This window comes from Priapulus caudatus, unplaced genomic scaffold (assembly GCF_000485595.1).
Source record: "Priapulus caudatus unplaced genomic scaffold, Priapulus_caudatus-5.0.1 Scaffold113, whole genome shotgun sequence".
In the NCBI taxonomy this organism is placed as follows: domain Eukaryota; kingdom Metazoa; phylum Priapulida; class Priapulimorpha; order Priapulimorphida; family Priapulidae; genus Priapulus; species Priapulus caudatus.
The window spans coordinates 336,340-354,497 of record NW_014577174.1 but is presented as its reverse complement, the minus strand read 5'-3'; the positions used below and the strand labels follow the sequence as shown (position 1 = coordinate 354,497).

Sequence of the window (18,158 nt, the reverse complement as noted above, 5' to 3'; positions counted from 1 at the left end):
ACTGGATTCAGGAACCTGTGCGTCCGAACATCCCACGCACGTTTGATTGCATGTTTTGATGTATGTCACGGTTTATCACGGATTAGTTTTCAAATAAATACCCCTGGAAGCTAATATGCATGAACAGATTTCTACAGGTAACAGTTTCTCAGTGTTTCGAGTTTTCGGTGATCAAATAGCTGTAGGATCAGCGGGCCTGTTGTATCAAGAAGCTGTAGGCCCGGCATCGAAACTGTCGGCGGCGGGCCGACGGGCCGACGTGAATTTCGAACACTGCCCCTGACCCACACCACTACATCTACCTCTGACCCACATCCCTACATCTACCCCTGACCCACACCCCTACATCTACACCTGACCCACATCTCTACACCTACCCCTGACCCACACCCCTACATCTACCCCTCGCCCTACATCCCTACACCTACACCTACCCCTCGCCCCACACCCCTACATCTACCCATCCTCTGACACTCACTGGCACTTGTGGCACACGTATTTGCCCGCGCCGGCAGCCTTCTCGCGGTCGTTGCACTCGTGGCAGAGTGCTCGGCCCGCGTTGCGCACAAAGCCGGAGTCGGACAGCACGGACGAGCACAGCTCGCACTTGAAGCAGTTCGGATGCCAGTTGTTGTTCATCGCCTTGATCACGCGGCCGATGATGAACTCGTCTGCCGACAAACAAACGCGGCGTCAGACGCGACGACGGGCTCGACGACTACAGAGAGGCTACGAGCGGAAGTCGATTTTTTGTAATGTTTTTACGAACGGCGACACGTCAGATACGATGACAGAAATCGATAACTATAAACTACATGGGGGGGGGGGTTAATCAGAAATTGTTGCAGAGTATCGTGGAAAGTTGAATGGCCACCAAAAGCAACAAAAGAAAAGTTTTTAACAATCTATTTTATGCGGGACAAAGAGGGATACATACACTACATGGGCAATGTGGAAAAGCCGCGAAATGAACCAAGCAGTGTAGCCACGATGGTTTATTGCTGTGTATATCATCAAATTTTCAGGGGCATTACGTCAAGTAAGGAGGGCAGCTACGACGCCTGCCCACAGCGATTTGGTAGGAATTAAACCTTGCATGGTTAGAGCTATTATATAACAAGAAAGTTCACTGCAATCAATCAAACGAGCGTCTGTGGCATCTTGCCATACTCACTGCATGATCCACAGCACGGTGCGAACAGGACATGAAAGTCATGCTCACAATACTTCCTGCCTTCAAACTGAAATGAAGATTGTGAAATTAATTGAGCCCTTTTGTAATTTTACTCCCCCCACACCAAATAAATGGTAAAATATTAGTCATGAAAGAATATTGGTTTGCAGATCAGTCACAACTAAAATTTCCCGCACACTACACACAATCGCATTATGCCAAAAGGGCACAAATGTTAGTGCAATGTGTTTTTCTCCGAATATGTGGTCTCAAAGAATAAATGTACGGTGCTGCCCCCTGTAAGAAATAATAATGATAAAGTGAACACAAATAACTAAACTGTTTCTATCAGAAGCAGCACCTTATTTAGCAAGCTGAGACACACAGCATATGTAAATGTAATATATCTGTGATAACAGGCAATTATGTAATAAATTTATCAACTCACTTCATAGAAAATGCCTTCAGGAAATGGCTGAAAGCACTGGGCACACCTGCAAAACAACATATTACTTATAACCATGTCATGCATATTCCCAATGCAAAGAATACTAGTCTATATCAACCCAATTAGGTTTATTGTTAATCTATATCATGAATTTACAACTACTTTTACCATCAAACTTTGAGTGATAAATTTTAATAAATGTTTATAATTCGCAAACTCAATTTTCTAATTTACAGGGTTTATTTTTCAACTAAACTGCTTTGGGTTACTCAGTACTAAGGTGGCAAAAAAACCACAAGAATACTTCGAAGAAACATGCACAAACTTACACAAAGCATTTAGTATGCCAGACTTCTCCGCCAGAGTTCACTATTGGTTCCTTCACTCCAAATCCCTCTCCGCAGCGCGAGCATGACGCGTTGCCAAGTGACACTGGAAGACTGAATAGGAAACAGTCACCAAACATGAATTACCGTGCTAATGAAAGCATTTAGTGCCAAACTTTACATAAATTTAATATAAAATAGCATAAAATAAATTGTTATAGTGGCAAAATTAAGTTAGGTCTATAAGCGATGGTTGAGATTACCTTTCTGTAAGATTTCCTCTCACCATGGTGCTGAACTTGTAAGTAAACTGTGGATGCGATGCCTGCAAATAAGAAACATTCAATTGTTGACTTGAAAACAACAAAACTTGTGGATTTCACTATTTTACTATTAATGGTTCCACCAATTATATGCTTTGTAAATATTAGAGCCTTTCGAATATGGGTGCACTGATTTTTTCACACACTCGAGTACTCTTGTAGTATAAACCTGATCTCACTCACACCACACAGAACGACACTGTTAGTGTTAGTGTTACTTACATAAACTCATTGTCGCTCTTTTAATTCAATAGTTGTAGTATATATTTGCAAAACTGTACAATTTTCTGAGAGCATATATTTTAGAAAAACATTCTAAAATGTGTGATCGTAATCATGTATGACGACATACAGCATTAATTACCACAATGAAATTAAGCCAGTCACGTGTTACAAAATTATAGTACAGTAAAACTCGCATAAGTCGACACTTTTGATATATATATATATACAGCGACGACTTGCAGGTAGGAAATTACTGTTGTTTGTATGGGACCTGTCTGAGAGCGCCGACTTACACATAATGATGGGTTGTAAATGACGACTTAGGCGGGGCTATTCCAATGGATTTATTATGAGAGGAAATCGGGACTTTGACTTCCATGTCGACTTCTGCGAATCGACGAGTTAGACGATGACGAGTCTTATGCGAGTTTTACTCTAGTTATATCTGACTCTCTGTAGTCAGAGTATGCATAATCAGAAGGGTTAACCCTAACATAAACTTCATTCTAAGACTATATATATCATTAAAAACCAAGGTTCTGAAGTAGGATTGTTTGAAGCAAAGATTGTTATGAATACTAAGGCACGTTAATGTCTAGCCACAAGTTCCCTTCTCGCTTAACAGTACGCGCAAATACGGATATATATTTCAGGGCCGTAGCAGAGGAAGGTGACGGGAAATTCTCGCGTGTCGCAATGGTCAGAAACAGTCGAAAACGGGTGAGTAGGCCTAGTGTCGCTTCAACGCATTTTTTTCGACACTTCCTGTTAACTCACATAATCATGTTTCTCTGTCGAAATGAACAAACAACACCCTCAAGAGCACCCCTCTCGATTTTAAAGGGGCTACCCCCACCATTTAAGAAAATTACATAGGTCTCAATGGGACCCATGTTCTCTATCCTTGAACCCATACGACAACGACCCCTTCAGCGTTACTGAGCAGTCAAACAGTTTTGTAAACATACTCAGAGATCACAGTAGTTAGTAAGTCTAGGAGAGAAAGGCTATAGAAGAGCGACTTATATGTTACCACATATACACGTCAAACGTGTTAACTATATATTTATACATGCAACGCATTGGAACTTACTCAAACGAAGCCTGAAAGCGAACAAACTGGGCGTTTTCTTTTTACTGGCTCAAAACCAATATGGCAACTTCCAGTAACTACGTCCGCGACTGATGACGTCATCGAGGTCACATAAACAAAACCACATGCTAGACCACATGCAATGCGCCTTGACTCGGTGGCTATGTACGCGCGTGTGTGCTCCCCGGATAGTTTTTTTGCAGAAATATAGTATAAACTAATTTACCCGATTTCACGCATATTTTGCCACCAATTTTGAAACTGCTAAAAAATTATTTTTATACATTTTCATTTAGAACTAATACGAAACATGCATATATGTGACCCTGAAACTGCGTTATAAAGACGCAATTTCCTGCATGTTCTATTTAACAAAAACGTTTATTATTATTACTTGTATTATATTAGTAGTGTTTAGGCATATATTGAGTATTTAAATAACATTTTAATTTTTTATTAGCCTTTTATGTTACGCTTTATTTTTTAACGTTTTTAACGCGCATATATATACCACACGCGCGTTCATGCACGCTGTGGGATATCGTGTTTTTCACTTAAGTATACTGATATATTTTTAACCCAATAACTGCCAAGTACTCAACTCACTCTCTATAACAATGTCCGTATATAGCGTTAACTGCATATCTTCGGAAACATAAATATTTATTTAACTAATTTTTTAATAACTCATGAGTGACTGTGTCGCTGGTTGGCATAGTGTCCTCCCTATATAACAACATGCACCCACAGCCATGCATATGTATTATCATGTGTGGACATGTGTGTGTGTTGTGCATGTGGTGTGTGTGTGTTGTGTGGTGGTGTGTGAGTGTGGTGTGTGTTGTGTGTGTGTGTGTGTGTGGCATGCTGTTGGTGTTGTGTGTGTGTGTTGTGTGTGTGGTGTGTGTGTGTGTGTGTGTGTCAAGTGTGTGTCCGTGTGTGTGTGTGTCGTGTGTGTGGTGTGTGTTGTGTGTGTGTGATGTGGTGTGGTGGTGTGTGTGTGTGTCTGTGTGTGTCGTGTGCTGTGTGTGTGTGGTGTGAGGCGTGTGCGTGTGGCGTGTGCGTGTGCGTGTGCCGGTGTGTGTGTGTGTGTGTGTGTGTGTGTGTGTGTGTGTGTGTGTGTGTGTGTGTGTGTGTGTGTGTGTGTGCGTGTGTGTGTGTGTGCGTGTGAGCGTGTGCGTGTGCGTGTGCGTGTGCGTGTGCGTGTGCGTGTGCGCGCGCGTGTAGGTGTTGGGGGGGGGGGCTAGCGTCATTCAGCTACTTCACTAGGAATCCTCGCTCCAATGTCAGCCTTCTTCAGACACCTTCTACTGGCTGCTGCTGTGTGGTGACGTCATTTGAAGAGGCAGCTTTGGTACAGATGATGTAATCATCTAGTGAGGGGTTGGGAGGCCGCACCTTGCAAAGCGTATATTAAAATAACACCCGGCCGCTTCCTTGCTAAGTTGGAAAGCCACGGATTTCCACAAAACGCCATGGATTTCCATGCCCAGTATCCATGGAATGGCAAACACATGTTTTTTCGAAAATGTTTTTTGAACTTCGATAAGCACCATCTGAATGGCGTTGTATGCAAATCACTTATCTACCTGGTCATAATATGATATATGTGATCACCTAATATACTTTTAGAAAATCACGTTTTCAGCCCGTTCCCACAGTTGATGTGCTATGCGCTCCGACCCACCGATCCGAGTCTGAAGCCAAATAAATGCGGAAAAAAGCAACGTACCCTTAATGCCCATTGGAAAATAGTGGAGCTACGTACGCTACTGCCTCTCCACTGCACGTCCCTCGCTATTAACACGCAGTAACATTGCAGTTTAACTTCGCTAGAAACGATCGATCGCCCACGCTCTTTCTCCCCCTTCGTTCGATCAATACCAGCGGCTTTATTGGACGCTGCCTAATCGCAGAACTGCACTCGAAATTTCGTCTGATTACCCTGGCAAAATGCCCGACCAATCGAGGAGCGTCCCTGGGAACGCCAAGGGCAGCACGCAGCTCTGTGAACTCCTATAAAGTCGTGTAAAGCTCGTGAAGGTTACATGACGGGCACGCCAAAGTCAGCGAGGACGTGTAGAGGTGGCGTGGCGGGTAGTCAATGTCTATGTCCATGTCAATGTGTAGGAGGATGCGTGAGCGCTGAGCAAGGTTAGAGCTGCGTCCGCAAGGTGAAATCTAGGACGTGACGTGAAGTGAAAGGTGAATGAACTGTAGGCACGTAGGCGGGCGATAAAGACATTTAATAGTCAGGTCCCTCCCTTGTGCAAAATATGGGCCGAATCGTTGCAGGAGTGACAAAAGTCTCAAACTTGGCACAGTTGTAACTTATGCAGATAAGGTCTATGTCCCCCTGACCTCTGTTTGACCTGGCTCGTTTAGCTATTTTTGACTAATATATATATATATATATATATATATATATATATATATATAATATATAATATATATATAGGGTTAGGGTTAGGGTTAGGGTTAGGGTTAGTCAGAAATAGCTAAACGAGGAGTTAGGGTTAGGGTTAGGGTTAGGGTTAGTCAGAAATAGCTAAACGAGCCAGGTCAAACAGAGATCAGGCCGGGGGACATAGACCTTATCTGCATAAGTTATTATATAGATTATGATTATTATAGACCCTACGAGCGTAACTTATGGCAGTACTATAATTATTAGAGGGGGTGCCCAATGCAGATATTCCTTAGAAGTGAATAACAGATGACTCCGAACCCCCCTACCGCGCCCGCCTGTATACAATGCCAATACATGTACCAGCTGTACAATGCGTCAGGGTAACACACAGTACAGGCGGGAGCGGTAGGGGGGTTCGGAGTCGGGTGGTTCGACACTTCCGCGCGCATATATTTGCTAATATATTGACTAATCGTGCGTCAATAAACTCAATATTCACAGAGAATATAGGTAAGACATGTGTCTATAGGTATCTAGAATTTTAGAAATGTAACTCAAATCATTCGTGAGATATTAGAGTTAGTACACTATCCTACGGGCCATAGCCGCGCGTATATATTAGCCTATGAGCGATACCGTGCGTATATTTTTGGTAATTAATTAAACTATTCGTGCTTTAATAAACTCAAAATTCACAGAGACCATACCTAAGAAATGTGTTTATAGGTATCTAGAATTTTAGAAATGTAACTCAAATCCTTCGCGAGATATTAGAGTTAGTACACTATCCTACGGGCCATAGCCGCGCGTATATATATTAGCCTATATGAACGATACCGCGCGTATATTTTTGGTAATTAATTAAACTATTTGTGATTCAATCACGGGGTTTGCTAAGACATGTGTTTATATATGTATCTAAATTTCTAGAAATGTTCGCGAGATATGAGAGTTAATACACTTTCATGCCGCCTATAGCGCAATAGCGTATGCGCGCGCGGAGGGGGGGGGGAGGTAACAGCTGTATACAATGCGCCAGTACAGGCGGCCAGGCGGGCGCGGTTCGAACATTTAATCATCTGTAATTAACTTCTAAGGAATATCTACATTGGGCACCCCCTCTAATATTTATAGTACTGCCATAGGCTACAACTGTGCCAAGTTTGATGCTTTTGTCAGCTCTGTGACGATCATGAAGCTAATAACCCACAAACCGGTCGATGGTGATATATCAGAACGATAAGCAGAGGTGGCACACCCAGCGTTGCCAGGTCCAAGCTGAACAATATCACCAAAAAGCACATGAAAAATCACCCAAGTTTTAAAAATCTCAATATTTCACCATGTTAGCACTTACTGAGGACTGATATTGACCACATGTAACTTATTTTCATTTTAAAGCGTGTTCGTTTTGTTCATTTCGGCAATAAAAAAAAAGTGTATGTGAAATGCATAGAGGTATACATTATATAATCAGGAGTGTATTAATATATTGTATTAATATAGTGTATCAATGTATTGATATATACACTCCTGATATAATGTATACAACTCTATGGTGAAATGTCACTGACGCAATTTTTCTACACATCAACTTTCTACAGTAGATCGTAATGTATTGTAGAGTTGATTAATTAAAAAAAAGCTGAAATTTTGTCTTTTATACCAAAACGTCAAAAAATCACCAAAAATTAAAAAAAAATCACCAAATCACCAAGTCATTTTTTTGTCACCAAGGCTTTCCAAAAATCACCAAATTTTCAAAATTTGGTGACTGAAATCACCAAATGGCAACGTTGGGCACACCATGTAGAGATTGTTCGACTCAGGCCCCCTGGGGGCTGATGTCCCCGAGTGTCACTGTGTACTGTGTAGGGGTGGGACTAAACTCGCACAGCAAGTAAGGGGGGGGGGGTATCTGAAGCTAATTGCAATCTTTTTTAAATGTTTAAAGTAAACGTACACACAATACAACCTTCGAAACTCAGAGGGCAAAATCAATCGTATATTCCAACACCCCCCCCCCCAGTTATGCTCTCGCCACGCACCTCATCGTACGTGTACGCCTATTACAGACGCACGCCCACAGATATCCTATAATACGCTCTGTGTGAGCGAGTGAGCTTGCTCGCTTTTGAGCCTGTAAGCCCCTTCGTCTGCTAAAATGATTAGCACCACTCTTTATTACCTTAGTGAACATTTCACGATACGATACTAGGGTGCGGGTAGCTCGCAGTGTTTTGGTGTTTACAGTCTGTGGTCCTATTCGTTGCCAAGTAACATCCACATACCCGTATAGATATCTAGTAGATATGAAGAGCTAATAATACCATGCATGTGTACACGATTTTCCATGATATAATGCATAATACATGATATAATGCATGTGTACACGATTTTGGAGACTTGCAAGAAAGGTAAACTCAGAAATTTGTAGCACCGAGAATGTTAATAGAGCCTTAACGTATGCGAAGTGTTGAGCAAGTATTAAATGTATGTGTACAACATCTGGACAAATTCACAGACAGCTAAGAGTCATAACGACACACAGTGTTCATGTTTCAGTGTCACACTGCATCTTTTATTCAAAATCTTTATTTATGAGTAAACGTTGTAATGACCGAGAACTGAAATGAAGGATATGCGATCAACGTAAGTGTACTAAGCAAAGTCAATACTGGACACGAGTGTCGTATGGACTGATAAACGTATAGCAAAATGATAAAAACCCATTTATGATATAGTACAAAATGAAAATAAATCAACTGTACATTCCTCACAACAGTGTTATACAATAACTATCAGAAATTATTGGAGTCGTTGCAGCTGTGCCTCACCCCCAAAAACTTAAATCAATCATGCATGCACACTGCGGCAGTTCACCACTCACAATCATCATCTTGACACACTATAACGCATACGGTTTTATATGTTACGTCAAAGGTCATGTAAAAATCCTATCCTGCTAACAATCTCATCCTATTAAATTTTCCAGTAATCTAAATTCAATAGTCCACCCATTTAAAACATCAAGAAAGTTCACAAATTACCAGAAAATACGCAAGATTATAGACAATGTTCCCAAATTTCTGGAACGGATACCTTTACATGCATGTTGACCCTTAAAACTGCTATAAAGAACAGGTAACAAGTATCTGATGGTGTCTGCATTTCTCCTTCTCTGCAACTTGAAATAGCAGCTGTTGTGAAATGACTGTCAAGTTTGTAATACCCGTTGAATTTAAAGCTAGAACTGTACACATTCAAGGTAGCTCCTCTCACTAACATTGTCGAATGAAACTGAGCTAAAATGATAGCGATTAAGTCATTCTCGATTAATTCTATACAGGAGTGTTGCAAGTTCGATGAATGAAGCTGTGAACAACTTACGACTCTTAGTTGCAGCCGTTTTAAAACCCAATATTACCAGTAGACGGCACTACTAGCCAACACGTACAGAAGTGTTTTGAAACTACACAAACACGACCAACTATTATGTGCGTTCATTTGAGACAAGGGCTAAACAGCACACGTAAGCCAATAAATATGCTCCATGCAGTTCCTAGAGAATCCAGCTGTGGTCTAGGCTGCACATAAGGTGCAGATGCAGTTTGCACTCTGGCACAATTTGACCATGATGAGACGACGTCCGTGGGTTTGTGTCTACGACGTGGAAGATGGGGCTATCTACGTTGGTCCCTGTAGTCACGCGACGGGCGACTTTCGTTGTGTCTGAAACACGCATACACATACGCATGATAGCAGCAGATAGTTACATCATTAGCCTTACACATATCATCATTGCGTTGCTGATAATCTGTAACGAAAGTATTTCCACGATAACATAAGCTGCACTTAATTTTAATCAAAATCACAATTTTCAAACACGTACGTTCATTAAGAAAACTCAGATTACACTGCAGCACATAACACATTAAAAAAATAAACATATTGTTGTTTCATGATACAAGCCCGGTCAAAACGTCCTCTTCAAAATTTTGAATTTAACCCCTAAATTTTAAACATTAAATCTTGCGACGGACGCGCGCGCGTGCTATGCTCACCTATCCCTGCCGCGCTGCGATTCGCGGCTGCGACTGCGACTGCGTCGCTTGCCGCCGCCGCCACCGCCGTTCTTCTCGCGGCGCTGTCGCTCGCGCTCGCGCGCGATCTCGTCGGCGACGTCCGGCAGCAAGCCGCGCCGCTCCGGCGTCGCCCGGCTGCGCACGCGGTCCCGGCTGCCGCCGCCCTGCTTCTCGCCGTGCTTCTCGCCGTGCTTCTCGCCGTGCCGCCGGTCGCTGCTGCGACTCCTGCTGCGCTTCCTATCTCTGCAATCGTCAATCGCGATTACGTTCGGCGTCCGTTTGAACGCTGGTGACCAGCGTGAAACGGGGAGGGGATCGACTATGAGTGTGCGATTGGAAAGTGAAAGTGATGAACGGGGGACGGTTTCTCGATTGAGAACCAATAGAGACACTCACACATAATGTTTTTTCACTTGATTTCCTGTAGGAGGAGTGATCCCCCTCCCATATTGGTATCGTAACCCTGACGCTGCGACCCTAACGGCACGACACGAGGTCGTGACCGGCTACCTTTGCCGCCGTGTTTTGTATTTTTCTTCCTGGGGAGAAGCCAGTAAATCGCCGTCTACTTTGTGAAAGTGTCGCACGGAGATGCTTTTGCACAGAAGTCCTACACTGAACTGCGGCGGCGGGACGAACGTTCCCTCGGAAGGTACGGAAGCGTATTTCACTTACTGCGGGCACTGACCTGTGATGATCGCGACTGCGCTCGGAGTGCTTGTCTCTGTGCCTGTCCCTCCCCGCGTCACTCCTCCCCGCCCGACTCCGCTCGTGAAGCTCCGCTCGCTTGTCCTCGTCGCGCCCGCCGCGTCGATCGTGTCCGCGGTCACCACGGGAATGGCCTTCGCCGTGGTCACGCTTCTGATCAGCATCCGCCGTCCTACGCAGGCAGGTGCGAACCGTTCAAGCGAGGATGAGAATGACGTGACGTAATTAATGGATGACGTGACCTTGTTACTAATCCTGAAGGAATGAAGTTCTCGCACAAAAATGACAGAGTGCCAGTGAACAGTAACATCCAGTACCAATTTCCAACATGCCATGATGTGTTCAATATGGGCCTATAACTTATTACTGAAAAATATTTTCTAACTAGACATACTAGATTGCATACTTAGATAGTGGATACTAGATACTAGATACTAGATAGATAGCCTGTATAACCTAGTATCTTCATATAATTCTATCTACTTGTAGCTACCTGTAGCAGCTTTATACATACATCCACCAACCTATTATTGGAAATAAACAGTCCATTATCTAACACCGAACTGGTAAAATTTGAGTAGGACTGTTTAGTTTCATTAATTTTACTATAAATTATATAGCAGAAATCAAAATTTTTCGAAATCGTGATCGGCTGGGTTTTTAGACTCATTCCCAAAACTGACCTACCTCCTGGTATTGGCAGCCACCCTCTCTGCTTCACCCCAGTTCAGCTGGTCGTCTGGAATGCGCTCGTTAACGGGAGGCGCCTCCTGCCTGTACAGCATCTTCTTCTCTCGCAACTTCTCCTCCAGCTGTCGGCAAAGATAAAGCAACGGGAAGGTCACGACAATGGCTCAACCTCGGTTTCTACGACGTGAGAGCGTTGACGAAAATGGAGACTGCCCAACGACATAGCACAGCAGCTGGTTTTGCACACGGAGCATCGCAAAATGGACGAACCCCACCTTCCTCCCCCGGTGCTCGAAAAAACCTCCGCCAAGAAGCAAAAGTTAGGAGAACCTGACGAGAGTACCGAAACGTCAAAATTACTTGCGCTCATAGGGTCTATGTCCCCCCGGGTACTGCCGGAACGTACCCTGGTCACTATTTGATATGGTTAGGGTTAGGATTAGAGTTAGGGTTAGGGTTAGGGTTAGGGAGTAGGCATAGGCGACTCCCTAGACTCGTTAGTGGAGTAGGCGAGGTACGGTCCGGCATATTAGATAGTACCAGGGTACGTTCCGGTATACGGGACCGTACCCAGGGTACGTTACGGCATTACCCTGGGGGACATAGACCCTGGCAGCACTACTAGCTAGCTTCACACCTGTTTCTGTACTGGAACGGGGATGCGAGGGAACAGCGTTGAGAACCACTCCAGTTTTCCGAGCCACTGCCTCAGCATCTCTCCCACGGTGAGAACGAGACCGCCGCCAGCTTTACAGTCAATCTCCTGCAGAGAAGAAGGGTAACGGCGCTCGTGAACAGGTGATCGGCTATATGAGCGCGCTAGGGAAAGGACAGCACAGAGCAAAGAATAACACAATGTCGGTGGCAGTGGCATCGCTCGGCGACAGCCTGAAACAAAATAGACATGTCAGCGATGGCTCATCGATAGAGTTTACACGTTTTATCGACTCGGTGAACAACGTCTTATAACGTAGTTGACAGATACACATTGAATACGTGAAATAATTAATCAGGTAAAAATTAGAATGGGGACCTGGGCAGGCACTACAAGGTGAAGATCTACTAGGTCAGCTTCCAAAGCTTATGTGTAGACTTTACTTAGAATATCTCTTAAGGTTTGCTGTTTTTTGCTAGATGCACAACAATTTTATTCCAGTAAAACGATACCAGTAAGGTACATTAGTCTTTGGTTGAATGGGAAATTCGTCTCTAGAATAAGATATCTTTAAAAAAAAAAAATACACCAACTTAAGAATGTCATGTCCAGTGACATATAATTAGATGACAAAGAGTTATGTCTCACATGTATGACGCATCTAACCTCTGTAGCTAATTGCTTCAAAGGAAACCCTAGGATTCCTTTTTAAAATTTCTTTTGATGGGAGGCTGTTGACACAATGTTGGAATATTTGCTATTATCTTGTTTATCTGAATACCAAAGCTCACCTAATCCAATCAGCACCTACTACGCCAAATAACAACAATAGAGCAGCGTCTCTGTAGCTGCCATCTACGCCTGATCAGATTTTACACCAGCTAAAACATACACAACCAATCCATACAGCGGAATGGAGAACGCACTTCCCAGTTCCACTTTTCACTATCATCGCATATTCGAATAGCACAAAAGTCTGTCTAGTCTGAAATTGAGGTACCCAACACTAACGAAACAGCTTTAAGAGCGCGAGAGGCTACGCGTCGCAGCGGCAATATGGGAACGCCCTACGCCTCACTAACGACCGCGATCATACGGCGGGGACGACGACGACGTGTGTGGCTGGTGACGGGTGACCGCAGCAGCGTGGCCGAACCTGTAAAAGCTATCCGTACTCAGGCTACGTCCACCGCGCTCATGTTCACCTCAGGCGTGTGCATTAAAGAGAATGTCTCGGTAGACACTGCTATAGGCGTGCAGGCAGCTTGGTCGTGGATGCGTCGCCTCTAGCCCGCACTGCCTACAGACACAATCAAAAGCAAGCATCAGATTTCAAGGCACGGCAAGTCGCACTTTTGAAAGTTCCTACATTGCAGTTGTGTAATGGCATGCAGTTATGTAAGTTTCGTGCTCAAACCCTTTACCAATAACCCCCCCACTAAAGTACAAGTGCATGTGACAAGTCATCACAAAGTTTTTTCTTTAAGCCGTAGTACTGTGAACATTTCGCATATCTAGTAACGTTCATGTAGGAACTTTCATAATGTGTGTGCGTGTGTGGGTGTGTGTGTGTGTGTGTGCGCGCGCGTGTGTGTGTGTGTGTGTGTGTGTGTGTGTGTGTGTGTGTGTGTGTGTGTGTGTGCGGTGACCCTTAAAGCAGCACAAACACACAATGTTTATAGACTTGGGGGCAATAACTGTCCTTTCCCCATGCACCAACAGAATATTCTTAAAATTACTTAGCAATGCAAAGCTAATCTGCCATGCAGCCGCATATATCATAAACTAGATCACAGCAAAAAAGTAGTTACTGATGTACTCACCAACTTCCACCATTTCCACCGATGAAGGCTGTAGCTGCAGGGAGTGAAAGTTGGGCGCAGAGAACGAGACAGAGCAATAAAATTTGCCAAACCTTTGCATTAATTGGGATAGACAGGAACTCTTATTGCAACCGATGGTTCCAAAGCCACTCATTTCACACAAGGAATAATCGCAAGTCATGATTAACTACGTCAATTTTTTTTCAATTTAGACTCGGGCAACTTAAGTGGCGGTCAGTCTACCGAGATAGGAGGAAGTGTGAGGCTCATGAGACGTTTAGGGAACATACGCACCTCAGCGTCATCCAAGTACGGCTCGTACCACTCCCACAGGTCGGCAGGTGGCTGCGTGTATCTGTGAGTGAAACAAAAACACGTACAGCTAAACAATTTTGAAAAGTATTTGTGAGAGCTCCAGCCATATTCATGCTGGCACGGTTAGATCCCAGTAGGGCCATAATAAAAATATTGTTTGTTTGCCCTCACCCGACCGACCCGCAAAAAGGGGGCCGACATTTATTGATCTTTCCCATTCTTTCTTTTAACAAATTGTATCACTGTACATTTATATATAAATCTGTAGGCAATACATTATATCAGGAGTCTATCAATAGGCTTCAATAGGCTATTGATAGACTCCTGATTATATGTACCAAGCAAACCAAACATTCAACATAAAAGGTATCTCCACACAAGCACACCCGAGCATGTAGACACCATGCAGAATTTGTAAAAAAAAGAAGCCTACCTACTTACCCAAACTATTCAGCCTAGGTCGGGCGAGGGCAAACAAAGATTTTTTTATTGTGGCCTAGTGAACAGAGTACGAAACACAGCTGAAAAGTAAGACAATTGTCACAATTCATAATCAAGCCACAGCAGCCCTTAAGCATATAAATAGCACTCAACATTCTAGATTATACACTAGTACTTTGACGAGGTGTTTGTGCCACTACTAAACAATAACAGTTACCTGATGTACATGAATCCCAGGCCGCGAATGTAGGGGGAGTCGTGGTGATTGACAAGCCCCATCAACTGCTTGCGCGATAACCGCAGCGTGAACAGCTTGTAGAGAATGCAGAATGCCGTGGATACAATTCCTCCTGTGCCAACGCCGCGCACCTGCAGGCAGCACACAGAGACGCACGCATGAAATACGAATGATTGCGACGGACACCAGTGCAAGTGCGATCAAATCTGTAACAGCCACTCATTCTAGTTTGGCAGGCTAATACCTGCTTACATTAGAGGGCTAAACAACATGGCCAAACCTCGGCTATTTTTGACGAGCATTAACTCAAATCGAAGACATTTGAATTGCTCACGATCATGAATGCATCGATTTAAGACAGCTATGTCAGATAAATTAGTACTAGGGTTAGTAAAGATAAGATATTAAGAATCACATAACATGTGAAATTAAGTAAAACTTTGCGGAAGTCAGAACTCCAGTCTTATCAGCATGTAGGCACTAAGCTAGCCGACTGCTACTTGCGTGTATAAGAAAGAACTTACCCCTCCGCACATGCCTGTCTGACCAGCAGTCTTACGACTCCCCTTTTCCCATGGTTCCAAGTGTGTCACCTGCATTGTAGGAAAATCTGGCATTATAATTTAATCGGCATAGCAACCAGCATACTATTTTGCATAACATGACCCAAGCAACATTAATTATTGAGCAAATGCAATGGTGGTGATATTAATTAAGCAAATGGTTTTCAGCGTCAAGTAGAATTAGGTGACAGTACATGGATATTGCACATGGAAGGAGATAACCTATTAGTATGGGATACTATACCTTATAGTAAATCTCGTCAATGACTTCATGGAAGGTCTTTAGTTCGTACAGATTCACCTTGAAGTACGTTGAACTCTGAATGTTTGTCAGAATCAACGCATTCAGATTCATGGTCTTTAGATTACCCCATAATGGAAGGGTGTTGGGTTTCTTTTTGTATTGATTCGACTCCTCATCTCCATCACCTTCCTCCTCTTCTTCCTCCTCCTCCACTTCCTCCGCTGAGTAACCGGTATGGTCCACCATGCTCTCTAACATATTGAGTAATGTGATGTAGCAGCTATGGCTATATCTGTAATAGCAAAATCTGGAATTGGCCTTTCACCGTGAAGTGGGCATGTCTAATTTTAAAATTGGTCACCAGAATTTTACCAGCTCTCCGATAAATACCTAGAAAACACAGAGAGATAGGATACATAGACATAGGATAAAAACTAAAAAGAATAAGATTGATGTGCAATGAAACAATTGATTTAGACTTGAAATTCGTATATTAAACTATTTGCAAGTTTCTTAGCTGGTGATATTGGTTTTGTGCTACAATAGTTTATGAGGTTTACAAATGAGTGCAATTACCATGGTTCAAAATTAAGGGAAGCAAGCATTTTTGCTGCCCACAAGGGTTAGTTTGCTTGCCTGCTCTCAATGGCAGCAGCAAATTCTTGCTGCCTAGAAACTCCTAATAAACCATGGTAAAAACACAAAAGATATATAATAGCAGGTAGGAAAGCGTGCTGCCAAAAATTCGCTCGACGCTCGCTTGATTTCACACGAATACAACACAAATATTCAACCATTTTACTCCATCTTTGTTTCTATTTGAAGAACAGTGTTGACTTGTTATAAAAACATACTGTCTGTGTTCGTAACCGAGCTGTGTCACGCTAAATCACACAAAGCCTGACGAAATTCTCGCGTTCGCTCACGTTGCGCAGTTTATGTAAATGGCTGTCAGAATCAGGAAACACCCCCTGGCGCTCTTCGTGCCCTCATTTTGGCGCCGCAACGCTCCACTGGCGGCTTTGACAAGGCTCGTACGGGAGTTGGAAAGCAGCGTGGTAGTTTCCCAAAATGCAGTGCGCCTCCTATAGCCCTGTACTTGCACCCATTTACATAAACTGCACAACGGGAATGAACGCGAGAATTTCGTTAGGCTTTGTGTGATTTCGCGTGACACAGTTCGGTTACAAACACAGACAGTATGTTTTTATAACAAGTAAACACTGTTCTTCAAATAGAAACAAAGATGGTACAGAAAAACAGTAGAATGGTTGAATATTTGTGTTGTATTCATGTGAAATCAAGCGAGCGTCGAGCGAATTTTGGCAGCACGCTTTCCTACCTGCTATATTATATATATTTATGTGTCAGTCAGTGTGCAGCGACAGCCAGCGTTTGTTAGTCTACAGATGAGCATTTGGACGGCATTTGCAGGAAATTGTCGGCAATAATAGGTGAAAGAGAGTATAGAAACATTAAGACTTTGGTAGTAAATAGATTTCGTATTTATTTAGCATTATATTTTAGGCCGTGGCTACGCAACCAGTTCCGGACGAGGAGCCGCAAGGCTACGCGTCCGGACATCCATCTCACACAGTGATCTTGCGACACGTACACGCATGATTGCGCAANGGTACGTACGTAGTATATATATATATATATATATATATATATATATATATATATATGCATGGTTTGTTGAACACAGATTTTTCGAGCGTCGCCCACCACGCACTGATGTGTATAATTGCTCTCTGTTTGTGTTTCTGATTTCTCTAGTAGATTTATAGGCGTCTCGAGTCGACATCCTTGCATGCTTTTATGCGAATGCCACGGCTTATACCTGCTCTCTCCATCGTCTCTTCCCGGTTCTATTTCTTCCGTTGCGGAAAGCAATACGATCGCTTTTGGCGACTGGTGGAGATTTATCGCTGTAAACGCGGCTGCAAGCTTGCAGACGCCATTCGACAGCGGGGTAGCATGGCAACACGTGATTGGTTAAATATTGCGATGGCCATGTCTCCCGGCTTCTGGGGGAGGCGAGCTGGGGTATATAGAGGGTAGCCGCTAGCAAACTCGGATTTTTTCGTCGAGCACAATGAATATATATAACGCGGATTTTTTCGCACAATGCTAATCTCGCTTAGTCGTAGATTGTTTCCTCGCATGAGTTTCCCACGTCCCGCCGTTCCAGCCTGTTGTGTGTTGCCGTCGAGGCGCTGGTCGTTACGGTGGGTGACTGAAACGTTTCTGTCAACCGAGGCGCAACGGCTAAGCGCAGCTCTATACTGGAGACCGGCGTTATCACTGTCCTCATCTCCCCGTCGTCCCAGTCCCTCGCTCTTTCTCGCGCGCGCGCTCTCTCTCTCTCTCTCTCTCTCTCTCTCTCTCTCTCTC

General features: G+C 43.6%; 2 protein-coding genes across 2 annotated transcripts in view; both read right to left on the bottom strand.

Annotated features, from left to right (window-relative positions):
• LOC106805436 (LIM and senescent cell antigen-like-containing domain protein 1) overlaps window positions 1-3,677 on the bottom strand; it is an 11,431-nt gene extending 7,754 nt beyond the window's left edge. Inside the window, exons 1-6 of the mRNA XM_014807017.1 lie at window positions 3,590-3,677; window positions 2,212-2,273; window positions 1,952-2,062; window positions 1,623-1,668; window positions 1,175-1,241; window positions 479-671 (exon numbers count right to left, since the gene is read on the bottom strand). Of these exons, the coding sequence (XP_014662503.1) occupies window positions 479-671; window positions 1,175-1,241; window positions 1,623-1,668; window positions 1,952-2,062; window positions 2,212-2,237 (443 nt within the window). The 5' untranslated portion in view covers window positions 2,238-2,273; window positions 3,590-3,677. The remainder of the gene's footprint in view (window positions 1-478; window positions 672-1,174; window positions 1,242-1,622; window positions 1,669-1,951; window positions 2,063-2,211; window positions 2,274-3,589) is intronic.
• A 4,851-nt stretch (window positions 3,678-8,528) lies between these two features.
• LOC106805432 (pre-mRNA-splicing factor 38B-like) overlaps window positions 8,529-18,158 on the bottom strand; it is a 10,827-nt gene continuing 1,197 nt past the window's right edge. Inside the window, exons 2-10 of the mRNA XM_014807013.1 lie at window positions 15,762-16,053; window positions 15,479-15,547; window positions 14,934-15,085; window positions 14,255-14,315; window positions 12,120-12,245; window positions 11,480-11,604; window positions 10,773-10,964; window positions 10,064-10,327; window positions 8,529-9,731 (exon numbers count right to left, since the gene is read on the bottom strand). Coding sequence (XP_014662499.1) covers window positions 9,683-9,731; window positions 10,064-10,327; window positions 10,773-10,964; window positions 11,480-11,604; window positions 12,120-12,245; window positions 14,255-14,315; window positions 14,934-15,085; window positions 15,479-15,547; window positions 15,762-16,019 — 1,296 coding nt within the window. The 5' untranslated portion in view covers window positions 16,020-16,053 and the 3' untranslated portion in view covers window positions 8,529-9,682. The remainder of the gene's footprint in view (window positions 9,732-10,063; window positions 10,328-10,772; window positions 10,965-11,479; window positions 11,605-12,119; window positions 12,246-14,254; window positions 14,316-14,933; window positions 15,086-15,478; window positions 15,548-15,761; window positions 16,054-18,158) is intronic.